The sequence below is a fragment of the Puntigrus tetrazona genome, unplaced genomic scaffold (assembly GCF_018831695.1).
Source record: "Puntigrus tetrazona isolate hp1 unplaced genomic scaffold, ASM1883169v1 S000000148, whole genome shotgun sequence".
In the NCBI taxonomy this organism is placed as follows: Eukaryota; Metazoa; Chordata; class Actinopteri; order Cypriniformes; family Cyprinidae; genus Puntigrus; species Puntigrus tetrazona.
The window spans coordinates 2,434,592-2,458,107 of NW_025047824.1; the positions used below are offsets into that span (position 1 = coordinate 2,434,592).

The following is a 23,516-nucleotide window of genomic DNA, read 5'->3' on the forward strand; positions in this document are numbered from 1 at the left end:
GGGCGCGTGACGCTTTTGTACTAAGCGCGCGCTCTAATCCTCTCATGTGACGTCGGTGAAATGGCGGAGCGGGATGGAAGCGACGTCTGTCAGAGCTCCAGCCAAGGTGAGAGTTTATTTATTTCACGTAAAGTTGGTCAAAAAGTGCCGTCCAGCTTCCGTACGGGCGCGCCGGACCCTTTTCTTGTTTCGGAGCCGGCTGGTTGTGCTTGTCACGCAATAAAAAACACTTTTACCTCAGAAGCAGCGCGAGCCGGTCAGAGGAAAGGGATTAAATCAGTAAATCAGCCTAAACGCTGAGCCAAAGCGCCGCCGGCGGGTGTTTACACCGGTTATTAGGAAGGAAAACACATTTTTAATGTTTTGATGTGGTTTTGGTACTGTTTAGTTTCGTTTAAGCGCCGTTGAAGCAGTTTTGAGCGGAGCACCTGTTACGTGCGCGTTCGCGCGATCGCGTCTAATGCAATGTGAAGTTTTTCCACACGAAGTGTTTTGCTTTTGCTGCTGTTTTGTATCGCGAAACCAGCTCTTTAAAACGTATAGCGACGTCACCCTGTCTTCATTTGTTTTGATGTTGTTTTTAAATGTAAATCGCCCCGCCCACGGCAACTTTACACCCCTCTTATTATCAACTGTCAATTTGTCTTGATTAAAAATGTCTGAAACAACCAAGATAGTAGTTTTCTGCAGTTCAGTGGTTTAGTCCACTTGAATGAAGTCTATTTTGCAGATCAACGGATGTATAACTTAGCCTTTGGGTTTGCAAAATGTACTTTGTGGTTACCAATAGTTTTGCTGGTGGATTCTAGGTACAGGCAACTACAGTGTTGCTGGTTAAAGTGTAAGGTTACTGTGTTTCTTGGGGCTTGAGGGGCAAAGATCAGATTCCTGTGCTTCCTCTGTTATGAACCGAGAAAAATAAGACGCAAGTAGATAGGTAGAGAGTAGGTGCATGATCGTAATAGTGTGTGTTTTTGCTTCGATATACAGATAGATAAAAATCGAGCGTATAAATGTGAAGACGGTTATTGTAATTATATTTGATTATTATCAGCATCAGCTCAAACCGTATTTTCTTTGCTGATTAGTAGAATCATTAAAGGAGTAGTTCACCCCCCAAAAAAGTATTTTGCTGAAACTTTACCCACAGTCCAAGATGGAAAGATCACTTGCTTCAGCATTGGATCCACTGCAGTGAATGGGTAAAACATTGCCGTCATCCATAAAAATAATTTTAGTCCGTCACTTAACATCTTGTAAACGAAAGGTTTTAGTTCAAATTATTGCTTCTGAGTAAAATACGAGTCCTCTGTTATTGCTTCTTATGGCCAGAAGTGGAAATTCAAAGTTAACATCATAATTGAGACTTTGTTTTTATTACAAACACACAGCTTTTCGCTTTACAAGATGTTAACCGATGGACTGGAGTAGTGTGGATTATTCGTGGATTATTAAAATGTTTTTATCAGCTGTTTGGACTGCCATTCTGGCGGCACCCATTCGCTGCAGAGGATCCATTGGCCATCCAAGTGATGTAATGCTTAATTTCTCCAAATCTGTTCCTGTGAAGAAACAAACTACATCTTGAAAGGCTTAAAGAGTACATTTTTTTAGCAAATGTTATTTTTGGGGGGTAAATTATATATTAAACATGGTGTAACGCACCATGCATACTACAAAGTTATGTTTTTTGTAAATGTGTGGTAAATTTGGTATAGTGGAGCATATTGACATGGATCAAAACAATTGTTTTGTATGTGACCGAAGCTGGTTTATGAGAATTGTAGCTGTGCTAATCTTATCCGCTTCATGTATCGAATGAGTTATCGGCTAAATCGATCCTACCTTTCCATTTATGAGTGCTAAATGCACATTTTTATTTGTTTTGGCCTCAGCCAATAACAGTGTAAAAAAATCATGTGTATGAGTGCGTTTTCAGTGTCATCAGATGTCACGTTCTGAAATGCGTGTAATTCATATAGTCAGCTGCAGATGATTTAATGTTTACCAATAAAGGCAGATGGTTAGCATCGCAGGAATCTGTTGGCTTATGCAGTTTTTTATATTTGGTACACATGTACGATTATTAGGCATTGGCTTATTCATGCAACATGCGTCAACGTTTATAGCTACAGCTACAGTTCATAGTCTCTCATACGAATATGTTAAAAAGATGTTATATTAGATTTACTCTCACCAATGTGTGGGAATAATTATGTGAATAATTTACATTCATATTGGTGGCATAGTGGATTAAAGGAGAAAGTTAGGGTTGAGTACCTTTCTAATTTTTAATGGTATCTGTACCTGAAATCCGGTACAGAATTGGTGTTTTACTTTCTGTGTAATAACAAACATTTATTTAAATGAAAAAAACTCAATTTGAACATTTTGAACATTGGGGCCCTTACTTATTATTTTTCTTTTTCCTTTTTTTTCTCCAAGTAATTCATATGTGTTTTACTTGTTCTGATAATCAAATGAAGACATGAAACATTTATTTATTTTTAATCAAATAAAAATTAAACCCTTTAATTTTTGGCAAAAGCAATGCAAGAGTAATATATTTCCGTTGTGTGTTATATCATACCTTTATTTTGACAGGTTGCTGTGAAGCTTCTGTGTGTATACAGTATGATATGATGTTAGTTGTCTCAGATGAAACGGTACAATTATCATGAAGTGACTCACAGCATCTCTGGAGATTAAATTCGGATGTTCATGCCGTGCTTCAGTATTTGTGTAGTAAACAAAACATAATAAAAAAAAAAAAAAAAAAAAAAATATATATATATATATATATATATATATATATATATATATAAATTTAAATAGGATATTCTTTTGCTTTTTAATACTCACGTAAAGTAACTATTCTAATTAAGTGACAGACCTTTTATTCATCCAAAAAAACTTACGTGACCAGATGCGTTCTCAGGTACCAAAATTTGGGATCAATCGATTTAAAGAGAATCGTTACATAGTAGTACCGACGCAATTCGGTCGGTACCCTACCCTAATTACAGTTGCAATCATTTGGTGGTTATAGTGGTTTTAGTCAAATGCATTGCATGTAAAGGAGGTGTTCAATTACAGTATTCATTACTGCATAAGCTTGGTGTTTGTGAGCGAGAGTCATTTCTGATGCTTTTCAGTTTGCAGTAGGTCATAGGTTGATCTTTACGTGTCATTCACCCGTTGGCTGTAAACTTGACTATCAGCTGTTTCTCATTCATAAGCACACACACACACACACACACACACACACACACACACACACACACACACACACACACACACACACACACACACACACTGCTGACAGTAAAGGGTGGGACACAGGCAAAAACTGCTCTGATGGATTCAGTATCTCATTAGACTGGTTCAAAACACCAACTTTTTTTCCAGTTCATTAAAAAACTGGATCATTATTCGTTCGTTTTAATTCTGGCTGTTTGTTTTTGCACACTGCCAGCAAATATAACACAATGGAAAGATGTTGTTGTGCCCAATCCTTTTGACTCATCACATTCAGTTTGAGCTCTTTTGATGTTCGAGCGCTGTTGAATGACGAGGCGATCGTTCTGACCCATCCCTAGCCGGTGTATTTGCTTTCTGAACGCATTGTAGCCACAGTCAGAGTTTAAATAGATTTTAGATGTGGGGCAACTGCCTCCATGTGTATTGTTTGATGAATTTTCATGGGCAAAATCCAGTCATTTCGATATAGGAATTTGCACGATGTGGAATTTAATGTGAGGGTGAAAGGTTTTTCATGCAGATCTCAGGTTTTTGGCCAGTTTTTGAAATCTTGCAAAAACTGCGACTGTACCTTTGGCAGAAATGAGTTATTTTGGATTCGCAATAATTAATTTCTTTACTATATTGCGACCTGTAACTGTCATGGTGTCTGTTAATCCGCTGGCTCACCTTGCTGGCCTTCATACTGAATATTTCAGTAGGAAACGGAGAACTGTGTGCGTGTGAGGCAGTGTTTCAGGGCATTTGTCAGTCTGTGGTACTTTCTCCATTAGGGCCTGAGAGAGGGAGAGAGAGAGAGAGAGAGAGAGCGAGAGAAAGAGAGAGAGAGAGAGAGAGAGAAAGACGGACCTGGAGAGACACAGTGGCAGCATCAGCAACTAGAGCAGCCGTGTCTCTCAAGCTTAAGGAAGAAGAGAGCCAGCCGCTTCTGTGGATTACAGGAACGTCAGTAAGCCAGGCTGGACTGGAAGTAGTTTTGACTCCTCTCTCTTTCCTTTCAGTCTGTCTTGCCGGCTCTTCCAGCTCTTACTGTGTCTGTTAGTCTTCCTACTGTGTGCTGTATCATCCGAGATCAATCAGAGGAGATGCGTGGGGTGCTAGCTGTTAGCAGCGCTAGGTACCGATAAAGAGAGAGGCACAGGAGAAGAGGGGAGGATGCCGGCCCCCCTCAGGATGAGGAGGGGGGCCTGCAGGTCAGCTATCCCATCTCTCTCCACCATCGCTGAGGAAGAGGAGGGCCAGCGGAGCCGCAAGAGACGAAGGAAAGGAGGAGGTACGTTGGAGGTCAGGATAGGAAAGATTAAGAAGGCTGATATAAAACACTGGGGTATTGCTCTCAGGGGTGCTAAGCTAATACCTGGCCTATTAAGTGAGCAGTGTGTCTGTGCGTTCTGTAGTTTGCGAAAGTTAAAACTTGCATTTGTGTTTTAGAACTGGTGTGTGTGTGATCAGATGACGGCATAGAAGTGTAGGGTTAGTCATGTGTGAACGTTACAGTTTTTATATATGCAATATAGAATATTCTGTTGTGTGTGTATACACAAATATATAAATATAACATTATTTTCAAATATTATGTGAAATATATATATATATATATATATTTGTCACTATGTGAAACTCCAAAAAAGAGTGAAATCCTAAGGAAACTGACCAGGTTTAGCATACCTTTTTCATAAAACATATTTTCCCCTTGTACAATTATTACAAACAGTCTCCATGAAAACCGAAGTACGTGAAGTCTAAATGTCTTAGTGGGAATTCAGGACAACCTATTTTAGAGCCCTGATTCAGTAGCTAAATGTGCGTAAAGGAAAATGTGGCCTTAATACTTAGTGGCTAACAGCTTCAGATAGGGTTTCATTTCGGTTCGTGTCTGTATGTGTTGGCATTTGTTTGTCTATGCAGCAGTTTTAAAAAGCATCATATGAAAATGCAGCATATGTGATGCTTTTAAAAACACAAGTCTTACTAAGAAGTTTTAAGACCCTGTGTTTTCTGAAGCTCGCATTCTTGACTATGACCTAAAATACCGAAATTTGGTTTTAAATGTTCAGTTAGATAATTCTAAGTAATTAGTTAATTTTACTGGCAAATCGGGTTAAGTTATTTAGTTTTGAGTATCCTCATAAGCTGATTTGTTCTAGTATTTGTTTGCCTAAATGAGTTTTAAGGGCAGTTTTGTGAATGCAGACTGAGAATGATGTCAGCGAGTCTAGAGTGAGCGTCAGCATCATATCTATTACACCGAAGTGGAGCAAAACGCATTTATTAGTCTTGAGTGTCAGTTTTAGCACTGCTCCTGCTGAGCAGCTAAAGATTTTTGCTCTCATTTCTGGTTGGGAGTGGCGGTTTTGCCCCACCCATTGTCGCTACAGCAATGGCAGATGACTGACAAGTCGGACAGGATGGCCTGGGCTGTGGGTGGGTCACATGACCACCAGGAAGTGGAATGTAAACAGCAGCTCGGCTCTGGAAAGCGACTGGAATGATCCACATAGAGGTGGATGGACTGAGGCTTAATGTAAATTAGGGATGTAGATTAATGCTCACGTTTAGTAATTTCATTTCTAGAACTAAGATGACAGATATCTTTCTATATATGTATTAATTTGTCTGAAGTCGTGCTAATGCCTAAATCACCTAACATTAAAATGTAAGGTAAACATGCTTTAACCTATGACTTCCGTTTGGCTTTTCACATGCTCCGATTTGGGTCACAAGACTGCGCTCAGCTAGGTTCAAAATCCCTCTGAACTCAAAATGCCGCCGCCTCACTGGGCTAATGCTGGAGGCATTACGCACATACACTCTTAGGATTTTTTTTGGTGGGGTTCTGGTAACTTAGAAATGGAGAAATGGGCCGTATGCCATTTAGAGATTTTTAGATCCAGTCGCTGCTCTTCTATTTAAGTGGCTTCTGTCAGGGTGTGCCACAAAAACTGTGCACAAAAGAATAAAGCATTCCAAGCGTGGATGTGTAAGGATGGTAAACTAATTCAGTAGTCAGTTAGTGAGGAGGCAATGTCTTGTTTGTCTCAACCTTTAAGGGGGGATTTTAGTCCACAATAAAAAATTAACTGTATAATTAGATTTGCATAGCATAATTAGATTTGTTCATGAAGAAAAAATAAAATAAAATATATATATATATATAAAAAAATATATATATATATATATATATATATATATATACACCTTTTAGTAAATGTAACCCCAACTACTGAATGTGAATTTAGCCTTGTTCTGTACTCTGATACCGTGTTGCTTTGCTGTGGTTTATTCCTTGTACATTTCCCAAAGTGCTCATTGGATAAAATAGCACCCCGTTGTTTTTCAGGGGAGGAAGGGCAGTAAATCTAGACAGTGCACTAAATGCGTCCAAGCTGCTTATGGATCACTTACTGAGAGAAAAACCGCATTCAAAGGGAAAAGGTGTTGTGTTAAAGAAACAATAGATGTACTCGTGTGAAAATTCAGACTCAGATTGACTTGCACATTTGTTTCTATCATTTCACATTGTTTCGACGAATCATTAACCTGAATGTTAGGTGTTGTAAAGTAGATGTTGTCTAACACACTCCGGAACAATATAAATTGGGTTAAATTAGGTCCTGTTTGATTTGTCTTGTACTGGTTGGTGAGGGTAAGGCTGCTCTCTCTTCTGCTCTCTGTAAGCTTAGCATTAGCTGCCGCTAAGCTGCTCAGATCTCTGAGCCTTCCCGCCCCAACACACACACACACACACCCTGGTGCCATGTGGAGAGTTGCACTCTAATCGCTGATCTCTCTCTCTCTCTCTCCGTCTCTCTCTCTCTCTCTCTCTCTCTCTCTCTCTCTCTCTCTCTCTAATCTTGTACTTGTTCTGTTCTGCACACACAGCAATCACACACACACACGCACACAATTGAGATTTATAATCTCACATTTACATGCTCAAAGAGGGGGATCTACTATCTCCTTTCAATCAGTCTCAGATTGAAGAGTTTGGGTGAAAGTCCAGTTTTTTTTCTCATCCATGTCTCCATATTCCTCTTTTCGTTTGACCATGAGTGAGCACACACATAATCATCAAGCTATGATGGATGTTGTATCCTTTGGACTTTGCATGCATGAGGTTGTGTCTGATGTATTGGATTAGGATGGCATCCTTGGTGGTCTAGACGGGAGATTTGCATGAGGTTTTCCAGTATTCTCCAAAACTATGAGTAAAATTCAAGGTAAGAGCTCTGTGATGTGCATTTCCTAAACCAGATATGTTAAAAAAATGTTTCATGCCAAGTTCCATATATGATGATCCTCTTTGCAAGGAAACATTTCCTAAAATGTAAAGACAGTGTATGAACAAATGTACATAGTACATGTTTTGTGAACATGCTTTCAAAAGTAAACAGAAAACCAGTGTGTCATTGCGCTAAGGATAAATATATTTTTTTTAATAATGCATAATCCAATTTTTTTAATTTAATAATTTCATTTTCAGGTTCTTATTTTCTGCCACAAAATAAAACAAAAAAAATAAATAAATAAGGATAATTGTCCTAAAATGTCTCAATTATATATTTTCTTTTTATTCCATATAAGAATTAAAAATATATTATATAATATAAATTATATTGCTTTTCACCCCTTTGCATACATTTTCTTATATTTTTATATTGGTTATTTCTTGTTTTAGTTTTTTTTTAATGGACCCCCTGTACCTTTTTTGGGGGCCTTTTTGCAGGTTAAAGTCAACCAAAATTGTTCAGATTTAACTTTCTACCTCCTAAGCAGTTCCTCATAAAAAAACAAACTGTAATTGATTTGAGTACAGTACAAGGCCCAACTCTTTGCCCCCTAAAACTGGATAATCTGACACCTGGGAAACAGGAAGACGCTCCTGGAAAGCATTCAGACTCTTTTTAATATTATGTGTGACACATTAATCCTTATTTTTGATAGATGGTGCGCAAATTGAGATTTTGCAACAGATACAAAATTGGCAAATAAGATGGTAAACAAGCGTTTATTTTTAACGGGTATTTTTCTTCTTGCTTCTTCCATATATTATCTTGTGCAACAAAAGCAGGCTCCTGATTTACATAGCATTTATTCGACGTTTTGTCTTCGGACCTCGGCAGTTCTGCTTTTGTGCACACACTGGCATGGAAACGGTTCACAGCAGAGCCAAGATGGACAAATTCGACAGCAGTATAAATTAAAAAAAGGGCTACTGCTAGAGTGTCACACCACGTATGTGCCTGTGTTTGCATTTTAGTTTGCCTATCTGTCTGTTTGTGCAAATAGCCCAAAATGGAGCGTGTTTTAAATAGGAAAAAATTCTGAAACTCTTTGGTCATTTTTGAACGCAGCGCTATTGGTCTAATTGGATTCAATGATCTATGCTAAGCTATGCTAAAAGTGGTAATACTCAACTTATTAACTCTAGGCGAGTTGGAGAATGAGCCCATTTCCAAAAAAAGTGGAATCAAATCCTCCTCGATCTATATAACACTGCACATTTCTGGATAATTTGACTGTGCTTACTTTAAAATGGGTTATATGGAAACTTGTTTCCACCACAGTTTAAGAAAATAAATAAAAATTGGGTAAACTTTTAATTTGGAGAATAAAAGTATCAATTGCATGCATTTGTTTCATGTATTTTATTAAATTGTAAAAAATAGTTAATTTTTAATTTAAATTCTTAGTTATTTTATTTAGTTTTATTTATTTAAATTTTTCATGGCAGAAGCACACTGACATACAGGAGCCTAGCCTGAACTAACAACACTTCTTGGACTTTGACTAAATAACTAGCTATGGTTATTTTTAAACAAAGCCTGTATGCCGTCATATGTTGAGCCCCGTTCATCATAAGTTTATTTGTTGGCTAAACATCCCAACGTTCTAAAGTTTGCGTAACTACCTTAATGTGATTGTATTAATACTGATTGCTGCTGTATGCGGTCGGTGTCTGTGTACTCTTCTTGTTTATTCTGTTTTGCTGTCACTGTATACTTAACCGAGCTGCACAGCCCAGCATTCAGGACACAGATTAGTAAGCTAATCAGGCATGGGCCTTAGAGCAAAGGTTCATGAGCCGGTAGAATTTTATGTCCTGTGCTGGAAGGGAGAGAAAAACCTCAAAACCTGTCAGAATGGGCTCAGTTTATGCATTTTATGTCTAATCTCGACAGGAAAGGTTTTATGGCACTATGGTAACAGGTCTATCTTTTGTCCTAGTATAGACTAGTTGATGTTGACTTCATGTGCAGAGTTTTGATTGTTTTTGCACCCCTTGGGCATATATGGGTGAAATAAAAAGCCTTTATGAGCGAGCTGCATGAAGGCAAAATCAGTTGTTCACACAAACACGCCCCACGGGTGTCAGGTTAAATTCACAATAGACTGGTGTTTGTTTAGATGGCGTACACGCCGGATGATTTCAGTCACAGTAAGGTCGCCATTAATGACATTTACCAGAGATCAAACCATTTGCGTTGAAGCGACGCAGCAGTTGTTTAGGATTGTTTTTTCACAGTTTTATAAAGCTTGGAGCTTGAAGTGTCAAAACTTGAGCTTGCAATTTCAGATTTGCTGTTAGGTAATTTCTGGGTTAAACAGCACTGGGCGTCCCTTACCGTCAAGTAATGAGCTAAAGCCATCACACACACACACACACACTCATTTTTAGGCTTTACATTCTCTCAGGAATTGATAAACATGTATGCTGCTTTTTAATACGTCTCAGTGGAGATCTGATAAGTCCGGGTTAGATTACTGTAGTAGTGGGGTTTCTTTTCAGAGCTGGTAAATACTGAGGTGATCCTTTCTGAATGAAATGCGAAACAACGATGACATTTTGTTAAGATTCGTTTCTTTTTCTGGAATTTTTCAGAAATTGCCCTCAGTATTCACTCAAGACCTTTGCCCATTGTTGGTCTCACAAATGCGATATCTTGTGTTTTTGGAAAGCGGGTAAAATGGGTCAGACAGAGTTTGGCCTGGGATAAATCAGGAGCGGCATTGTCCTGGAATCTAGAGCAAGTGGCGGCCGTTTCGGTTCCATCTCCTCAGGGATCACACACGGAAATAGATCGAATAATATCACAATAGCTCTGTTCTAGCACGTAATGAGCCGCCTGAGTAGACAGCATTCTAGAGTCATGGCACCTCTTTAGGATTAGGGGTGTAAGAAAATATCGACACACATGAGTATTGCTTTATTTCGTTTGGTGATACTGCATTGATTCTGAAAAATGCAATATTAATATTGAAAAAAATATATGGTTTGTGATGGTGTGATAACACTGGTAATACCGGAATCACCATGGTGGGAGTTTTCCACTTTTTTCCTGTGAGTTTAAATAGTCCGTAAGTGCTTTACTTTAGCTTTTACATTTGCAGCAGTTCAACAACTATCAGCTGTTTGCTTTCAGTTTACCCTCTTTTTCACAAAGTCCTGAATTACAGAAGCTTACAGTTTAAATTAAAACATGGATGTAAAAAGATTGTGATATTGTTTTAATTATATCTTGTTGCTAGAATATTCTGTTATGTACTATTAATATATTTGTTCATTTCTTCGAGTTAAATCATTATTTAGATGGCTTTGATGCGTTGTAGTTAAGAGACTTGAATCTCTGTGTGTATTCAACAGTAGTTTTTATCAAATGAAATGGTGAAATGAGGATGAAGTGACTCAGAGCAGCTCTGGAGATGAAGCCCATGCCTTCATATTGTGAGACATCAGAAACTGAAAACATCAGAAGCATCACGCATGCTTCAGTGTGTGGAGTAGATGAAACTGAGGCAGAGAACAGACTTCTTATTTTAGTAGCAGCCCTTTAAATATTCAGTTCAATAACATCCCTACTTTTGATCTAGTTTTAGTTTTATGACGTTGAAATCATAGGATCATAGTTTGATGTAGAAAAGGATGCTATGTTTATTTTTTTTGCCATGAGTCATCAATGACTAAAATGGTTTGCTAGTTTTGATTGTTTTTGTCCTTTATCTATTCCCTCCTCGTCTAGACGCACCATCTGCCCACGGCTTGTTCGTCCCCTCCTCCACCTACTGTGGAATTATGGGTAGCAATGTTTAAAGATCAGTTTGTGGGAGCTATAATACACACTAGCATATGATTGTTCTTATGTGTAGGACGTATTTTTGAATGAACGAATAAATGAAAGAACGAGGCATTTATATCCAGGGATGTGATTTCTTTTTCTTTTTTTTTTTTCGTGTGAATATGGATATCTGTATTTTTCCGATGAATGGCGGAATTTAAGTTTGTTAGTGCTGTCATAAAACAGTTGTGACGTAATTCTGTAACAGGCTATATAGTCTGTCACACCACATGTCTGCTGTTACTGTACTGTTCTTGGTTTCAATTAATCGACATGTAACAACACCGGTAATACCGGTATCACCGTGGTGGGGGGTCATTTGAGTTTTCAATCTTGTCCTCACTTTTCTTCGGTTTTAAATAATCTGTAAGCACAATGCATGTTTTACTTTTGCTTTTAAATTTGCTGCATATCAGCGACAAGCAGTTAGCTGCTTTAGGTTCATTTGAGTTTTCCCTCACTTCCCACACCTATGCTTTTAAATAGCTTGGTTTTAAAAAGTAACCACGCACATTTTACTTTCACTTTTACATTAGTGGCAATTTGACATCAGTCGGTACGACTCAATATTTGTATTTTATAATTTTATTCATGCATGAAAGTAACATAATGAGTGAAGACATTTAAAATGATTTCTATTTAATACACAAATGTAATTCATATATACAATCAATAATTTATTTGAAAAAATCCTGAAAATTAATGTGTGTCACCATTTCCATACAAAATATGAAGCAAAAAAAAATAGTTTTCAACATTGATAATAATCAGAAACTTTTCTGGAGAGTCAAATAAATTGCAACGATGTCTAAAAGATCATGTGACACTGAAACCCAGAGTAACTTTTTTTTTTTTTTTTTTTTTTTTTTAAATCATATTAGTTCAGCCTTGATGAGCAGAAGATATTTATTTTATAATTATTGTAATGTTTCCAAACCTTTGGCAGGTACTTTAATAGCAATAAGAATTCTACAATGCTATACTTTACTATACTATATTAGTACTTTATTTTAATATATTGTACTGTTATCATGATTGCTAAGTGCTGCTTTTAACTTTTACAGAACAGTAGTATATGCTTACAGTATAAGATACATCATTTAATGTGCTAATATATGTATTTTGGGGGTGTGTTCAGATTTTTTTTTTATCTTTAGCTGATGACATGCCTGATGGCACAACAAGGTAACATGTAACTAATATTGATTGATATGCAGGATGTCACATACAGTAGGAGGTTGATTGTTTTTATAGGGGTGGAATCAATAACACAATTTGATCAGTATGCTGATTCTGACATGTGCTGGAGTATCTGTTACTGATCCCAGGAAGCTTGCAGATGTAGAGATGTGATTACCGTGCCACTACAAATACACTTTTTGCCTGCAAACCTTCTCATGCCATATACTTATTTACTCATGGCTTCATAAGCCTATCTGGCACCTGTTTTCAGGGAATTGTTTACTGCCCAGGCTGAGGTCTGTCAAGTCATAAACTTTGTAACCGTCACTTCCTGGAGTGTGAGGGGATCTTTAAGTAAATCAACATTATGTACAACATACAGCTTTGCTTTCTGACAACGCTTTGGTGCAATATGTATCGTGAAAATCACTTTGCTAATAAAACTGTTATTTTTACAGAAAAATAAATACAATGACAAAATGACTAGTATGTGTGCAGTTCTTGGAACACGTATATTTTTATAGAATTAACTTATTATCATATATTACATATGATATGTTTTATTTTAATAGCAAGAAACAATTGATAACAATAATCCAGGATGTCTGAGTTGAAATAAACATTGTTAATGCTTTGCCGTAAGCCAGAGCTTTCCAAGGAAGTCAAATATAAATAACGTTCACTTTCTCTTTTTCTTCATTCTCAGTGTAGTAACGAATGAACTGCTTCTCTCTTTTCTGTCTTTGTCATTCAGGCTCCGACTGTCTTCTCAGAGCAGATGACAAGTCATCATGGAGCCGACCGGACTCATCTGCCTCTGGACAGTACACCTACACCATTCCCAGCCCTACAGAGATACACACTGCTACCAGACCAGGTCAGACGCCGCTCGCGTTTCGCTAGCTGTACATGTGTGCAGACGCCTCCCAAGAGCTCATCCAGCGTCGGTGTGCTTGTGTTTGCAGAGCCTCTCATGCTGAAGAACGATGAAAGACAGAGACTCGCCCGCGAACGGAGGGAGGAGCTGGACAAGCAGAACGGTGTGACAAACATACGCATGATGTCATTAAAGACAACATGAAAGTGCTTGTGCTACATGTTTCACTTCCTCACGTTTCTGAATCAAGCAGTATATTTAGTGGGAAATTCAGTACGATGAGACTTGTTTTTAGGGTTTGATTAGTCACGTTATTTTGATTGTAATTACCATGTCATATGCATTATTTTTGTTATTTTTGGTCAAGAAAGAAGTGGGCAGTTTCATATTTCTCCTTTTAATCTTTCAACTGATTTGTCTCAGTGGCATTACAACCAATACAAGAAGAGTATGAGCATTTAGTGTGTTTTTGAAGCCTACTTTGTTTTCATCACTTTTGTTCTCCCTCCGAGAATGATGGGAAATGTAGTTTGGCCGTGCAAGACCTTATGGGGTGTATATGAGTAGTTCTTTTGCAGCTATTCTTCACCCACAAAATGTTAAAATGTAAACGGTTGAGACATCACATTGACGGCTTGATATTTAGTCCTTATAAATAACAATAAGCTTTTGATATATATTTAACTGATACACTTCCAGGCACGACAGAAATGCCATTCACGTACGTCACACTTTTGGTAAGACTGAAAGGCAACATACGAATAAAGGCAATTATTAAGAAAGTATTATCAAGGTTATATGCTTGGTCATGGTCTTGAGGAGTCGGTGGTTTACAATGAAAACACCCAGATGCTGTAGAAATCACCTTTGACCCTAACCAAGTCCTAATCAGAGTCTTAATGTGTCAGATGTATGGTCTAAAAGCAAAGTTAGACCTTCACTTGTTGTTACCTTTGCCATGTAAAAAATTTTACCCATTTTGTTCTTCTCGGTCCATAACTGCATGACTAACTGGATGGGGCAGGTTGCTGTGGTGAGGTGCAGTTGTTATGTAAACTCTTGGCGAGGTGGTTACCAGGACACCCAGTTTTATGTAAGGGGTTAGAGGCCAGGACAGAGAGGCCAGTGAGAGATTGCTGGATTAATTATGCTCACTTCACTGGAGTGCTTGGACGTTAATGAAATTGATAATCCACAATCTTGATTATTAACATCTGCTTTTCTTTATATTTGCTTTATTTGTTAACTTTCACATGGCCATTTTTCACCTTTTAAACTACCTTTTTAAGACTTGTTATAATCAGCTAATTTTTGTGATGTGAGTAACAGTTTGTGAAGGCTAGTATAGTTGTGCTGTCCTTTTTCAACAGTTGAAAGTGTTTGGGAGAAAAGTTAAAAAACCTTAAACTTAAACTGTTTATTAGCTTTATGAGCAAATAGATGAAAAAGTGGATGAATGGGTAGAATGATTTCCTTACTGCAGAAAGAGTTGAAATTACAAACAAAATTATATAAATTATGAACAAGTCTCCCTTTTCCAGCAGGTATTTCTAAATTTATAGTTGCCAGAGAGTTGCTTTTCTTGATTAAGGGAATTCTCATCACTTTAGATGATGCCAACTTTGAGTCGAGATATAAAGCTGTCAAATATATATATTTTTATACTATAGCCTAATCATTCCAAAAATAAGATGTCATTTCTGCTTAACACATTCAAAGTGTTGCAGAATATGTTATCTTATAGTTGTATATTACATATGGAGATAACCTTGGTGCATTAAAGTTTGACCGATGTACTAATTGTAACATATAACAAGGCACTATTAAAGAGTCTTGTTTCAAAGTTATGTATCGTGGAAAAACACTGAACAAATAAACTTGAACTGAATTGCGTGTGTGTGTGCAGCTGCACGGGGTTCCAAGTGGTTGGAGAGAGAGGAAAAAGCCCGGCAGTTTCATGAGAGACAATTGGAGGAGCGCAGGAAAAAGCTGGAGGAGCAGCGGGTGAAAGAGGACAGGAGACGCGCTGCTGTGGAGGAGAAACGACGGCAGAGACTCGAGGAGGAGAAGGTGCTTGAGAATCTGTATTACGTCGTGTCATCACTTTGAATATATACAGGAGCTTTTTGATTATTTTAAAAGAAATACTAAAGGTGAACCTTACGTTTTGTAAAAAGTGGTGTGTACATCTGTGTTAGAGGGTGGACATGCAGGATACATTTTTGAAAAACAAAGTAAAAAGTATATTTTTGTCCAATTTCTGCAATGAGAATGTTTTTGTGTGCATTTCAGGCCCGGTATGAGGCCGTTATCAGGAGGACCATGGAGAGGAGTCAGAGAGCCAGGCCCAAGTCTAACCGCTGGAGCTGGGGTGGAACGCTTTCCGCTAGCACCTCACAAAACAACGGTACGCACACTCACAAGTGCACACTGCTTAGAATGAGCAATATGGTTAAATTGTATAAAGAGATTGTGGAAAATTAAAAAAAAAATGCTCAAATGATGCTGCTTGTCGACTAGAGGGTAGCTGTAACATCCCCTTTTTCCTTTTTTTTAAATTTTTGTCTGGAAGACAATAAAATACACACAAAAATATCTTCAGAATCAAACACTGGGAATATTTGAAGTTGCTTGCTAGTGCAGAACATTATGTTTTGCTGCTAAAAGTGTCACTTTACTGTGATGCATGATGAATGCAAAATTGCAAAATTGTTTTTTTTTCCCCCCTTAAAAATATTTTTTTCCCCCTCTAACTTCACTGTTACAGTTTGAAACATGACATAATTATTACTGTTAAATAAAAATATGTAACAAAATAAGAAGTTACTAATTTCTCTGCAGTTAAACATATTTTTTGAAATGTATTTAACAAAAATAATAATACATGTATTTAACAGTGCAGATAGAATTGTAAAATTAAAATACTAAGATTTATAGCTGTCTTCATTTTTCAAATCTAAAACAGTCCAAAAACACTTGTATTGTGATTTTAGTTACTTTTTAATGTGTTTTTAAAATGTTTAGATATAAGTTCATATAGTTTGCAGTACGCTCTACTCGCATGTGCTGACTCAGAGCCATGAGATCACCTCACACTCCTGCTTCCTTTATTTACTGCTCCATCAATATCTCTTTCTTTCTCTTTCTCTCTGTATGATTCTCTATCCATCCTTCTCTCTTCTCTCTCAGGTTTTGATGATTCTGCTCTCTTTTCATTGGATCTAGCTGGGCTGGAGCACTATCATGGTGTTTACAGCTTGGCACGCCAGCAGCAGTTTCGATCGAAATGTGAATATAATAGTGTAGAGCAGCAGACTAGCAGCATTAGCTAAAGCCTGTAGCATCACCCATAAATGATCTTGATTTCTTTTCATTTCCCGTCAGCAGTTAGCATGGAGCCAGAAACACAAACCGCTTAACCAGTACAAGACGTGACTTGTAGCTATTTTGTAGTTTATTTCAAAGGGGCTGTTTATGTTTTTGTCCATTTTTTTTTTATAATCCATTAGCGTTTATTCTTTCATGTAGGTTTTTCTTTCTGGTACACTTTTAAGATTAATACTTTATATGTAACATTTCATGTTTGACACATATAGATACAAGCTTTTTTGTTTACTAAACTAATTTCTACATCAGTGTCTTTTGATTTTCCATCTTACTTTTAATAATAGGACCACTTTAAAGTCTGGCAAAGTCAATATCGGTGATGTTAGATCCTTTTTAAGGTGTTTAAAGGCATCACAGATGTCCTGCTAGTCTTAAAGTCGTCAATGTGTCTGTCCATTCTGAGACACAGATGGAAGGCAGATTGTGAGCATTAAGCAAATGAGTGTGCCGTCATCCTCTGTAGTCTTTAGTACATGTAGCTAAGCACTTTTCCTCAGAGCTAACTTAAAAAATAGCATCCCTAAACTGCAGGTAAACACACAGTAGAAAAAAAGTCTTAGTAAACACCCTCTTCTTCATTTCCTATCTCCATTTAGTCTTTTTGTAAGTTCATTTGTCTGTGAGTTTTGCATCTGATGTTGTATCTTGCATCTGTGTGGGTTTTTTTTTTTAGATACTGACAGAAGGTCAGTCTCCACTATGAATCTGTCCAAACCCACAGATCCAGTCATTTCCAAACGCTTGTCATCTTCCTCAGCCACCTTGCTGAATTCACCAGATAGAGGTAAACACGCGCGCTATCTCTTGACGTTGTACGCAATCAATCACATTTTTCAAACCTTTTTGAATAGTTTATCGAGAATGGCCTTGTTGAATTGATGTTGTCTTTGTGTGTGTATTTGTGTGCTGTGTGACTCTGTTGTACCGTCCAAGCCTTACAGAAGCAGACATCTCTCTCGTCGTCTTGCTTGATTAAAAAAACACAATCTAAATCCCAAATCTCCAAAGAGAAGATCCCTCAGGACAAACCAGCAGGTGGATTTTAGAAATCCAGGAATCTTTCTTGATGCTCTCCTACTGGGTTAAAGCCCGTGCTGTCCGGGGCTCCAGACTGCAAATAAAATAATCAGAAATTAAATGCAATAAAGCCTGAATGAACAGTTCAGAATCAATTGCAAAACAATATGTGACTTTAGTTACATATATATTCCCTATATTGCATTACATATTATATGTTACACATATATTTTCCCTTTTTATTTTTTTTTTTAAATACATGCCTTCTTCACAGTACACAGTAACTGTTGGATGAGAAGTGACATGTTCGAGCAAGAAGCTTTGCACTCAATGAAGTGCATCTTCTGTTTGAATGTAGGCATTAACATTACATCTACACAACGTTAGCATGACCGAGTGCTTCTTAGAGCAAGCGTATAATCAAACCGTTCTGTAATTTGTCATTTTCAGTCTTGAGCCCTGGTTACACACAACTCTGAAGTCATGCGACCTCTTTCCGTATTTACAAATATTGCATGTTAGTTTATGCAGGTTTTAAATGATTTATTCATTTACAAACAATCATTTAGATATGACCGTGTGTGAATGTTGCATGCTTTATTGGACTATATTTTTATGTGTCTATATTTATTTCTTGCATGCTTTTTTTCTGGTAACCTTTTTTACAGACAACATGAAATCAATTTACCTTTTAATGCGGAGTTGTGCATCCTATTTTAAAGATGCAAACTGTTTTGATCATAATGTAGTAACTTTTTGTGCTGCCTGACAAGGTATGTGGAGTGAACCAAATAATAATATTGTTGATAAATTAACAAACTAGCTTTTTAGGTCCTGTCTAAAATCATGCCCCCAATTAAAAATATCACGCACAATAAATGGATTGCAGATATGATTCATGTTGTCTTTGCACAAGTAGTTATGTTTATGGTAACAAACTATGCTTTTGTTCAATTTATTGGTCTAACTTAAAGAAATAGTTCTTCCAAAAATGAAAAGTTGTAAATGAGTTTGTAAGATTCAGAAAAAAATTGTATTGCATCCCTTGCTCACCAATGGATCCTCTGCAGTGAATGGGTACCATCAGGATGAGAGTCCAAAAATTTTAATAATCCACAAGTAATCCATAAATCTCTAGTCTATTAATTCAATCTTGTGAAGTGAAAAACTACAGGTTTAGAAAGAAACACATTTTAGCTTAAAACTGTTGCTTCCTGCTAAACTAGTCCTCTGTTTGTATACAAAAAAACTCATCTACTGTACATCATGGATGACCTGCAGCAAATATTCATTTTTGGGTAAACTATTGCTTTAAATGGTTTGCGATTGCAGTTTGTTGTTGTCTTTCCACTAGAGGTTACGTTCAGGGTAAAAACCAGTATTTCCTTTTATCGGTTGGTGTCACTTAACGTAGAACTTTACATAAAACATGCATGATTCAATATCACCAGCAGATGATGCAAATAAGCAACTATTGCCTATTCTGGGCACATAGTATTATGAGTACATCTGCATCTGTGTACTGTTGCATGTGCAAACTACTTCTTTTAGCTTCTCTCTAGACAACCAAATATTACCTTTCAATGACAGTGGCATTATGTAAGAGAAAATGTGCGTGTGTGTTGTCCAGGTATGCGTCGCATGCCTCTTACTGCATGGGAGAACACGGTGATCAGTCGACTACAGACACCAACACACTCCTACCTGGCCAGAAGTCGCAGCGCCATGTCTTTGTCTGGAGAAGCAGGTAATTGCTTAAATAAATAAAAAAAGGTAATTCCAACTTTTATCTCACATTTACAGCTATTTTTTTTGTAAAAATGTAAGAACTTAATAGAAGATGCTCCATCTAAAATCTGAATTGTAAGAGAAAATTGGAAAATATGAAAGCACAATTATTATTTTTTAGCTCGTGAATGCAAAATATCTATGCACTGTAGTGGAGTTAAGCATTCATAAAGATAATATGGGAAATTGGCTTCGTGTGTTTTTTTTTTACCAGCCATTTTCAATTCGAGTATGAAATAACATGCATGCATTGAATTGAATTATCCATGTGAAGGTGCTACAAATATGTCTTAAGTTGAAAAATCTTACAGATATTCTGGCACATTGAGACTGCATTTCAAAGTAGTTTTAATTTAGTTTGCAACATATTTATACAATATGAACATCAGGACATTTTAATCTAAACTCATGTACGAACAAAGAAAAAGAGCAGGGAAAGAAGGGAATGAGAGTATTGTAGAACATTGAGGGCTGTTTCTCGCAAGGCCTGTGTCCTAAAACAAAACGCCTTTTTCAGACAGACTTTTCTCTCAGCGACAGCCTTGCACAGTTGCTGCCAGCTTCATCTTAAACTCACGTGTGTGCGAGCGCGCGCGTTCAAATGGACCTGACGCTTAGCTAATCTCTCAGTGGCTTGTGTTTCTTGCTAATCGTTTGGTGATTTTTCTGGTCGGGGATGCTGTTATCATCTGATTAAATTCTAACATGGGCAACAGCTTCATCACTGACTCGGGAATTAAAGCGTCTGTGTTGTTCAGAATGAAATGCTTCCTCACTGTTTGCTGCATACTGCGCCGTGCTATTTACTGCCTGCTGTTTTTATAATCATGTGTGAAACACTTAGCAGTGTGAATACACATTTCAAACAATAAGTGTGCTATGTTGTTAACCTCGTTAGGTTTTATTTTTTATTGTAGTAGCTAAATGATCCAGTTTTTGTCGCTAAATAAAATTTTTTATTTAGCCTTTTTATCCCAATTTTAGTTCAGTCAAATAACTAGTTGAAAGCATAGTCAAATTACATTTTATATTGTTTGTAGTTGTCAAGCCAAAAATGTCTAGTGCATTGCATTATGGGATATAATATGCCACTCTGCGTGTTCTGGCTGTATAATAATTTTTTTTGGCAATTTCAGTTCCTTGCATACAGTAAAGCTACCTAATGAGCACAGTATACATCATGCATACTGCAAAAATAATATGGTAGTATGCCATTCTGAACATTCTTTTCCTACAGTGATGGATGTTGCTTAAATTTTTCCTAGAGCTTTGTAGATACTAACACACACTTTCTTTTTCTTCCCTTTCCGTCATTTCATCACTCACTCACCCCTTTTTAACCCTTTTCTTCTGCACACTTTCCTCCCTCCCTCCCTGTCGCTCTTGTCCATATTAAATCAATTCATTTATCTCATAATACTCCCTGGTCGGTTGGTTAAACTCGCCCGTGGTACAGTGACCCCCGTTTGTCCTCGCTCAGCCTCCTGTCACCCAATGAGCTCCATGTCCTTCAAGTCCATCCAGTCACGCAGCGCTGAGCGACCGATCAAAGCAGGCCTTAATCTCGAGAGACCGATGAGAGCAGGGTTTATTCCTCTGGACAGCAGCGCTCGCAGAAAGACCACACAGAATTTCCCGGTAAGCAAACACACAAGATCAGTTTTGTTTTGCAGTTATTGTGTTACTTGTTTTTGCCTGTGCAAGCACCGCATGCTTTAAACATCTTATACATGTAAACCCTTTGAACTGTGATCAGTGTATAATGCAGTATGGAAATACCGTAGATGTCTCTAAAAGAATGTATTTTGTGCATTTCATTGGGCAGATTGACAGGAAAGATAAGGACAATGTGAGAAAGTCATGGAGTAACCTGGCATATCCAACTCCTAGTCTGAGCCTGTTCACACCCAAGAGATCTCCTTCACCTGTCAGTCATCGCAGCAGGGTCACCAATCCATCGCCTAACAGGTATAAATGCCGTTTTAAGTCGAAAACACGAGTAAGGAACAATTATGCTGTATGCATATATATACCCTATATAGCGGTGGACTTATTATTGGAACACTAGTATTTACAGCATTTTAAAAATTGGTCTGTTGTTTTGCTGTAATATCAGTGAAATATCAGTTTCCAAACATTCATTTTGTCATAAATTATAACAATTCGGTCAGACTTTTGTTCGCACAAGGAGTCTGACAATGGCAAGATATCTGATCTCATCATCTGGAATGACTTGAAGAAACAGAACAAACTGAGACAAATCCAGAAATACTCTCTGTGGAAACATCTCAGGGATGCTGCTATTTAAACTAAAATAAATGACAATGCAGTAGAAATGTGTCTAAAATAAAAACGGATCCCACTTTATATTAGGTGGCTTAACTACTATACACTTATGTTAGATGTACTTATTGTGCTCATATTGTAGTTTTTAAGACACTTTTAGTGCTATAATAAGAGCATTGTAACAAATGATTAATTTAAGTCTGAGTACACAGTAGTTAAGACCACCTAATATAAAAAGGGACCTAAAAATTATACTCAAATAGAACTAAATTTGAGTTTGAAACTGGTATTTAAATAAATATTCGTGCTTATTTAATATTATTTTCACTTTTTTAATGAAATACTTTTTATTCACCAATTTTTATTTTTATTTTTTTTCTTGTCTGTTTCTCAGGGGCTTGACTGCTAAACCCCCTCAGAAGACACCTAACCCCAAAAAGTCCAGGTCTCCACCTCCTCCAGCATCAATTCCTCTCTCTCCAAGCAACCCGTCTTTATCGCCAGGCAATCTCAGGCCTAACAGAGTGACATCAGAGAGCCCGAAAGTTACCCAAGAAGGAGAGGGGGCCAAAAAAGAGGATGTTGAACCTCCCAAAACTGAACAAGAGGCTCCTGCAGCTAAACCGGAGCCGTCTGCTGGTCTGTAATGCAGCACAGCTATTCGTTAACCATCAAGTTCTATTCAACTTGCATCGTTTATTCTAATCCTGTACCTTTTTCTGGTTTTGTAGAAGGTTCAGGAAGTCCTCCAACATCCCGGCCCTCTGCAGGCACAACAGATCCTGAGGAGGCATCACGTCTGCTGGCCGAGAAACGACGGCAGGCCAGAGAGCAGAGAGAAAGAGAAGAGGAAGAGAAGAGACAGCAGGAAGAGGCTGAAAGGTGTGTAAGAGATTTTTATCAGCCGTACCAAAGCAACATGCATTTATTTAAAATGTATTTTATGTGCCTGTGTGTATGCAGGCGCAGCAGGGAGGAGATGGCCCGCAGGAAGGCAGAGGAGCGGGCGAAGAGAGAGGAGGAGGCACAGCGGCAGGCAGAAGAGAAGAAGAGACGAGAGGAAGAGGCGAAGCGTTTAGAGGAGGAGAAAGCACAGCGGGAGAGAGAGGAAGCTGAGCGCCTGCAGAAACAGGTACGATATTCTCATTCATTAATCACTCCAGACAGATCAATAAACACTCAGCAATCACTGTGTTCTTCAGTAAGATAACTTGTGAACATTAGTGCTGTAAATAGATTAGAAAAATCATTTTGGTGGATAATATAAGGAGAATTTATTTATATACACCATGTCTACTAAACACCACTTTTAACTTAACTTTTAAGTTAAGTAAAATTCATTTGGACCGTTTTGAACTTGAATCCTGAATTAAAATGCATCACGGTTTCAACAAAAAATAAGCAGCGCAACTGTTTTTAACATTGATGGTAAAGAGAAACGTTTCTTGAACAAATCAGCATGTTAAAGTGATTTCAGAAGTATTCAGTATGCTGAAAATTCAGTTTTGAATCACAGTAGTTAATTACAGGATGAAATATTCTTAAATAGAATAACAATATTAGTAATAATACGAAATAATATTATACAGTATTTGTTTTTA

General features: G+C 37.5%; 1 protein-coding gene across 8 annotated transcripts in view; it reads left to right on the plus strand.

The window, feature by feature from the left end:
* map7b (microtubule-associated protein 7b) overlaps nt 1–23,516 on the plus strand; it is a 27,071-nt gene continuing 3,555 nt past the window's right edge. The window contains exons 1-14 of one of the 8 annotated variants that reach the window (XM_043230153.1): nt 1–106; nt 13,315–13,437; nt 13,526–13,600; nt 15,344–15,507; nt 15,730–15,844; nt 16,627–16,725; nt 17,498–17,608; nt 17,758–17,859; nt 19,472–19,588; nt 21,086–21,267; nt 21,455–21,597; nt 22,310–22,554; nt 22,647–22,797; nt 22,879–23,047. In XM_043230153.1, coding sequence (XP_043086088.1) covers nt 61–106; nt 13,315–13,437; nt 13,526–13,600; nt 15,344–15,507; nt 15,730–15,844; nt 16,627–16,725; nt 17,498–17,608; nt 17,758–17,859; nt 19,472–19,588; nt 21,086–21,267; nt 21,455–21,597; nt 22,310–22,554; nt 22,647–22,797; nt 22,879–23,047 — 1,842 coding nt within the window. In that variant the 5' untranslated portion in view covers nt 1–60. Of the gene's footprint in view, nt 107–4,103; nt 4,535–13,314; nt 13,438–13,525; nt 13,601–15,343; nt 15,508–15,729; nt 15,845–16,626; nt 16,726–17,497; nt 17,609–17,757; nt 17,860–19,471; nt 19,589–21,085; nt 21,268–21,454; nt 21,598–22,309; nt 22,555–22,646; nt 22,798–22,878; nt 23,048–23,516 lie in introns of those variants that run through there. The other 7 variants (XM_043230151.1, XM_043230152.1, XM_043230156.1 and 4 more) reach the window with 7 other exon arrangements.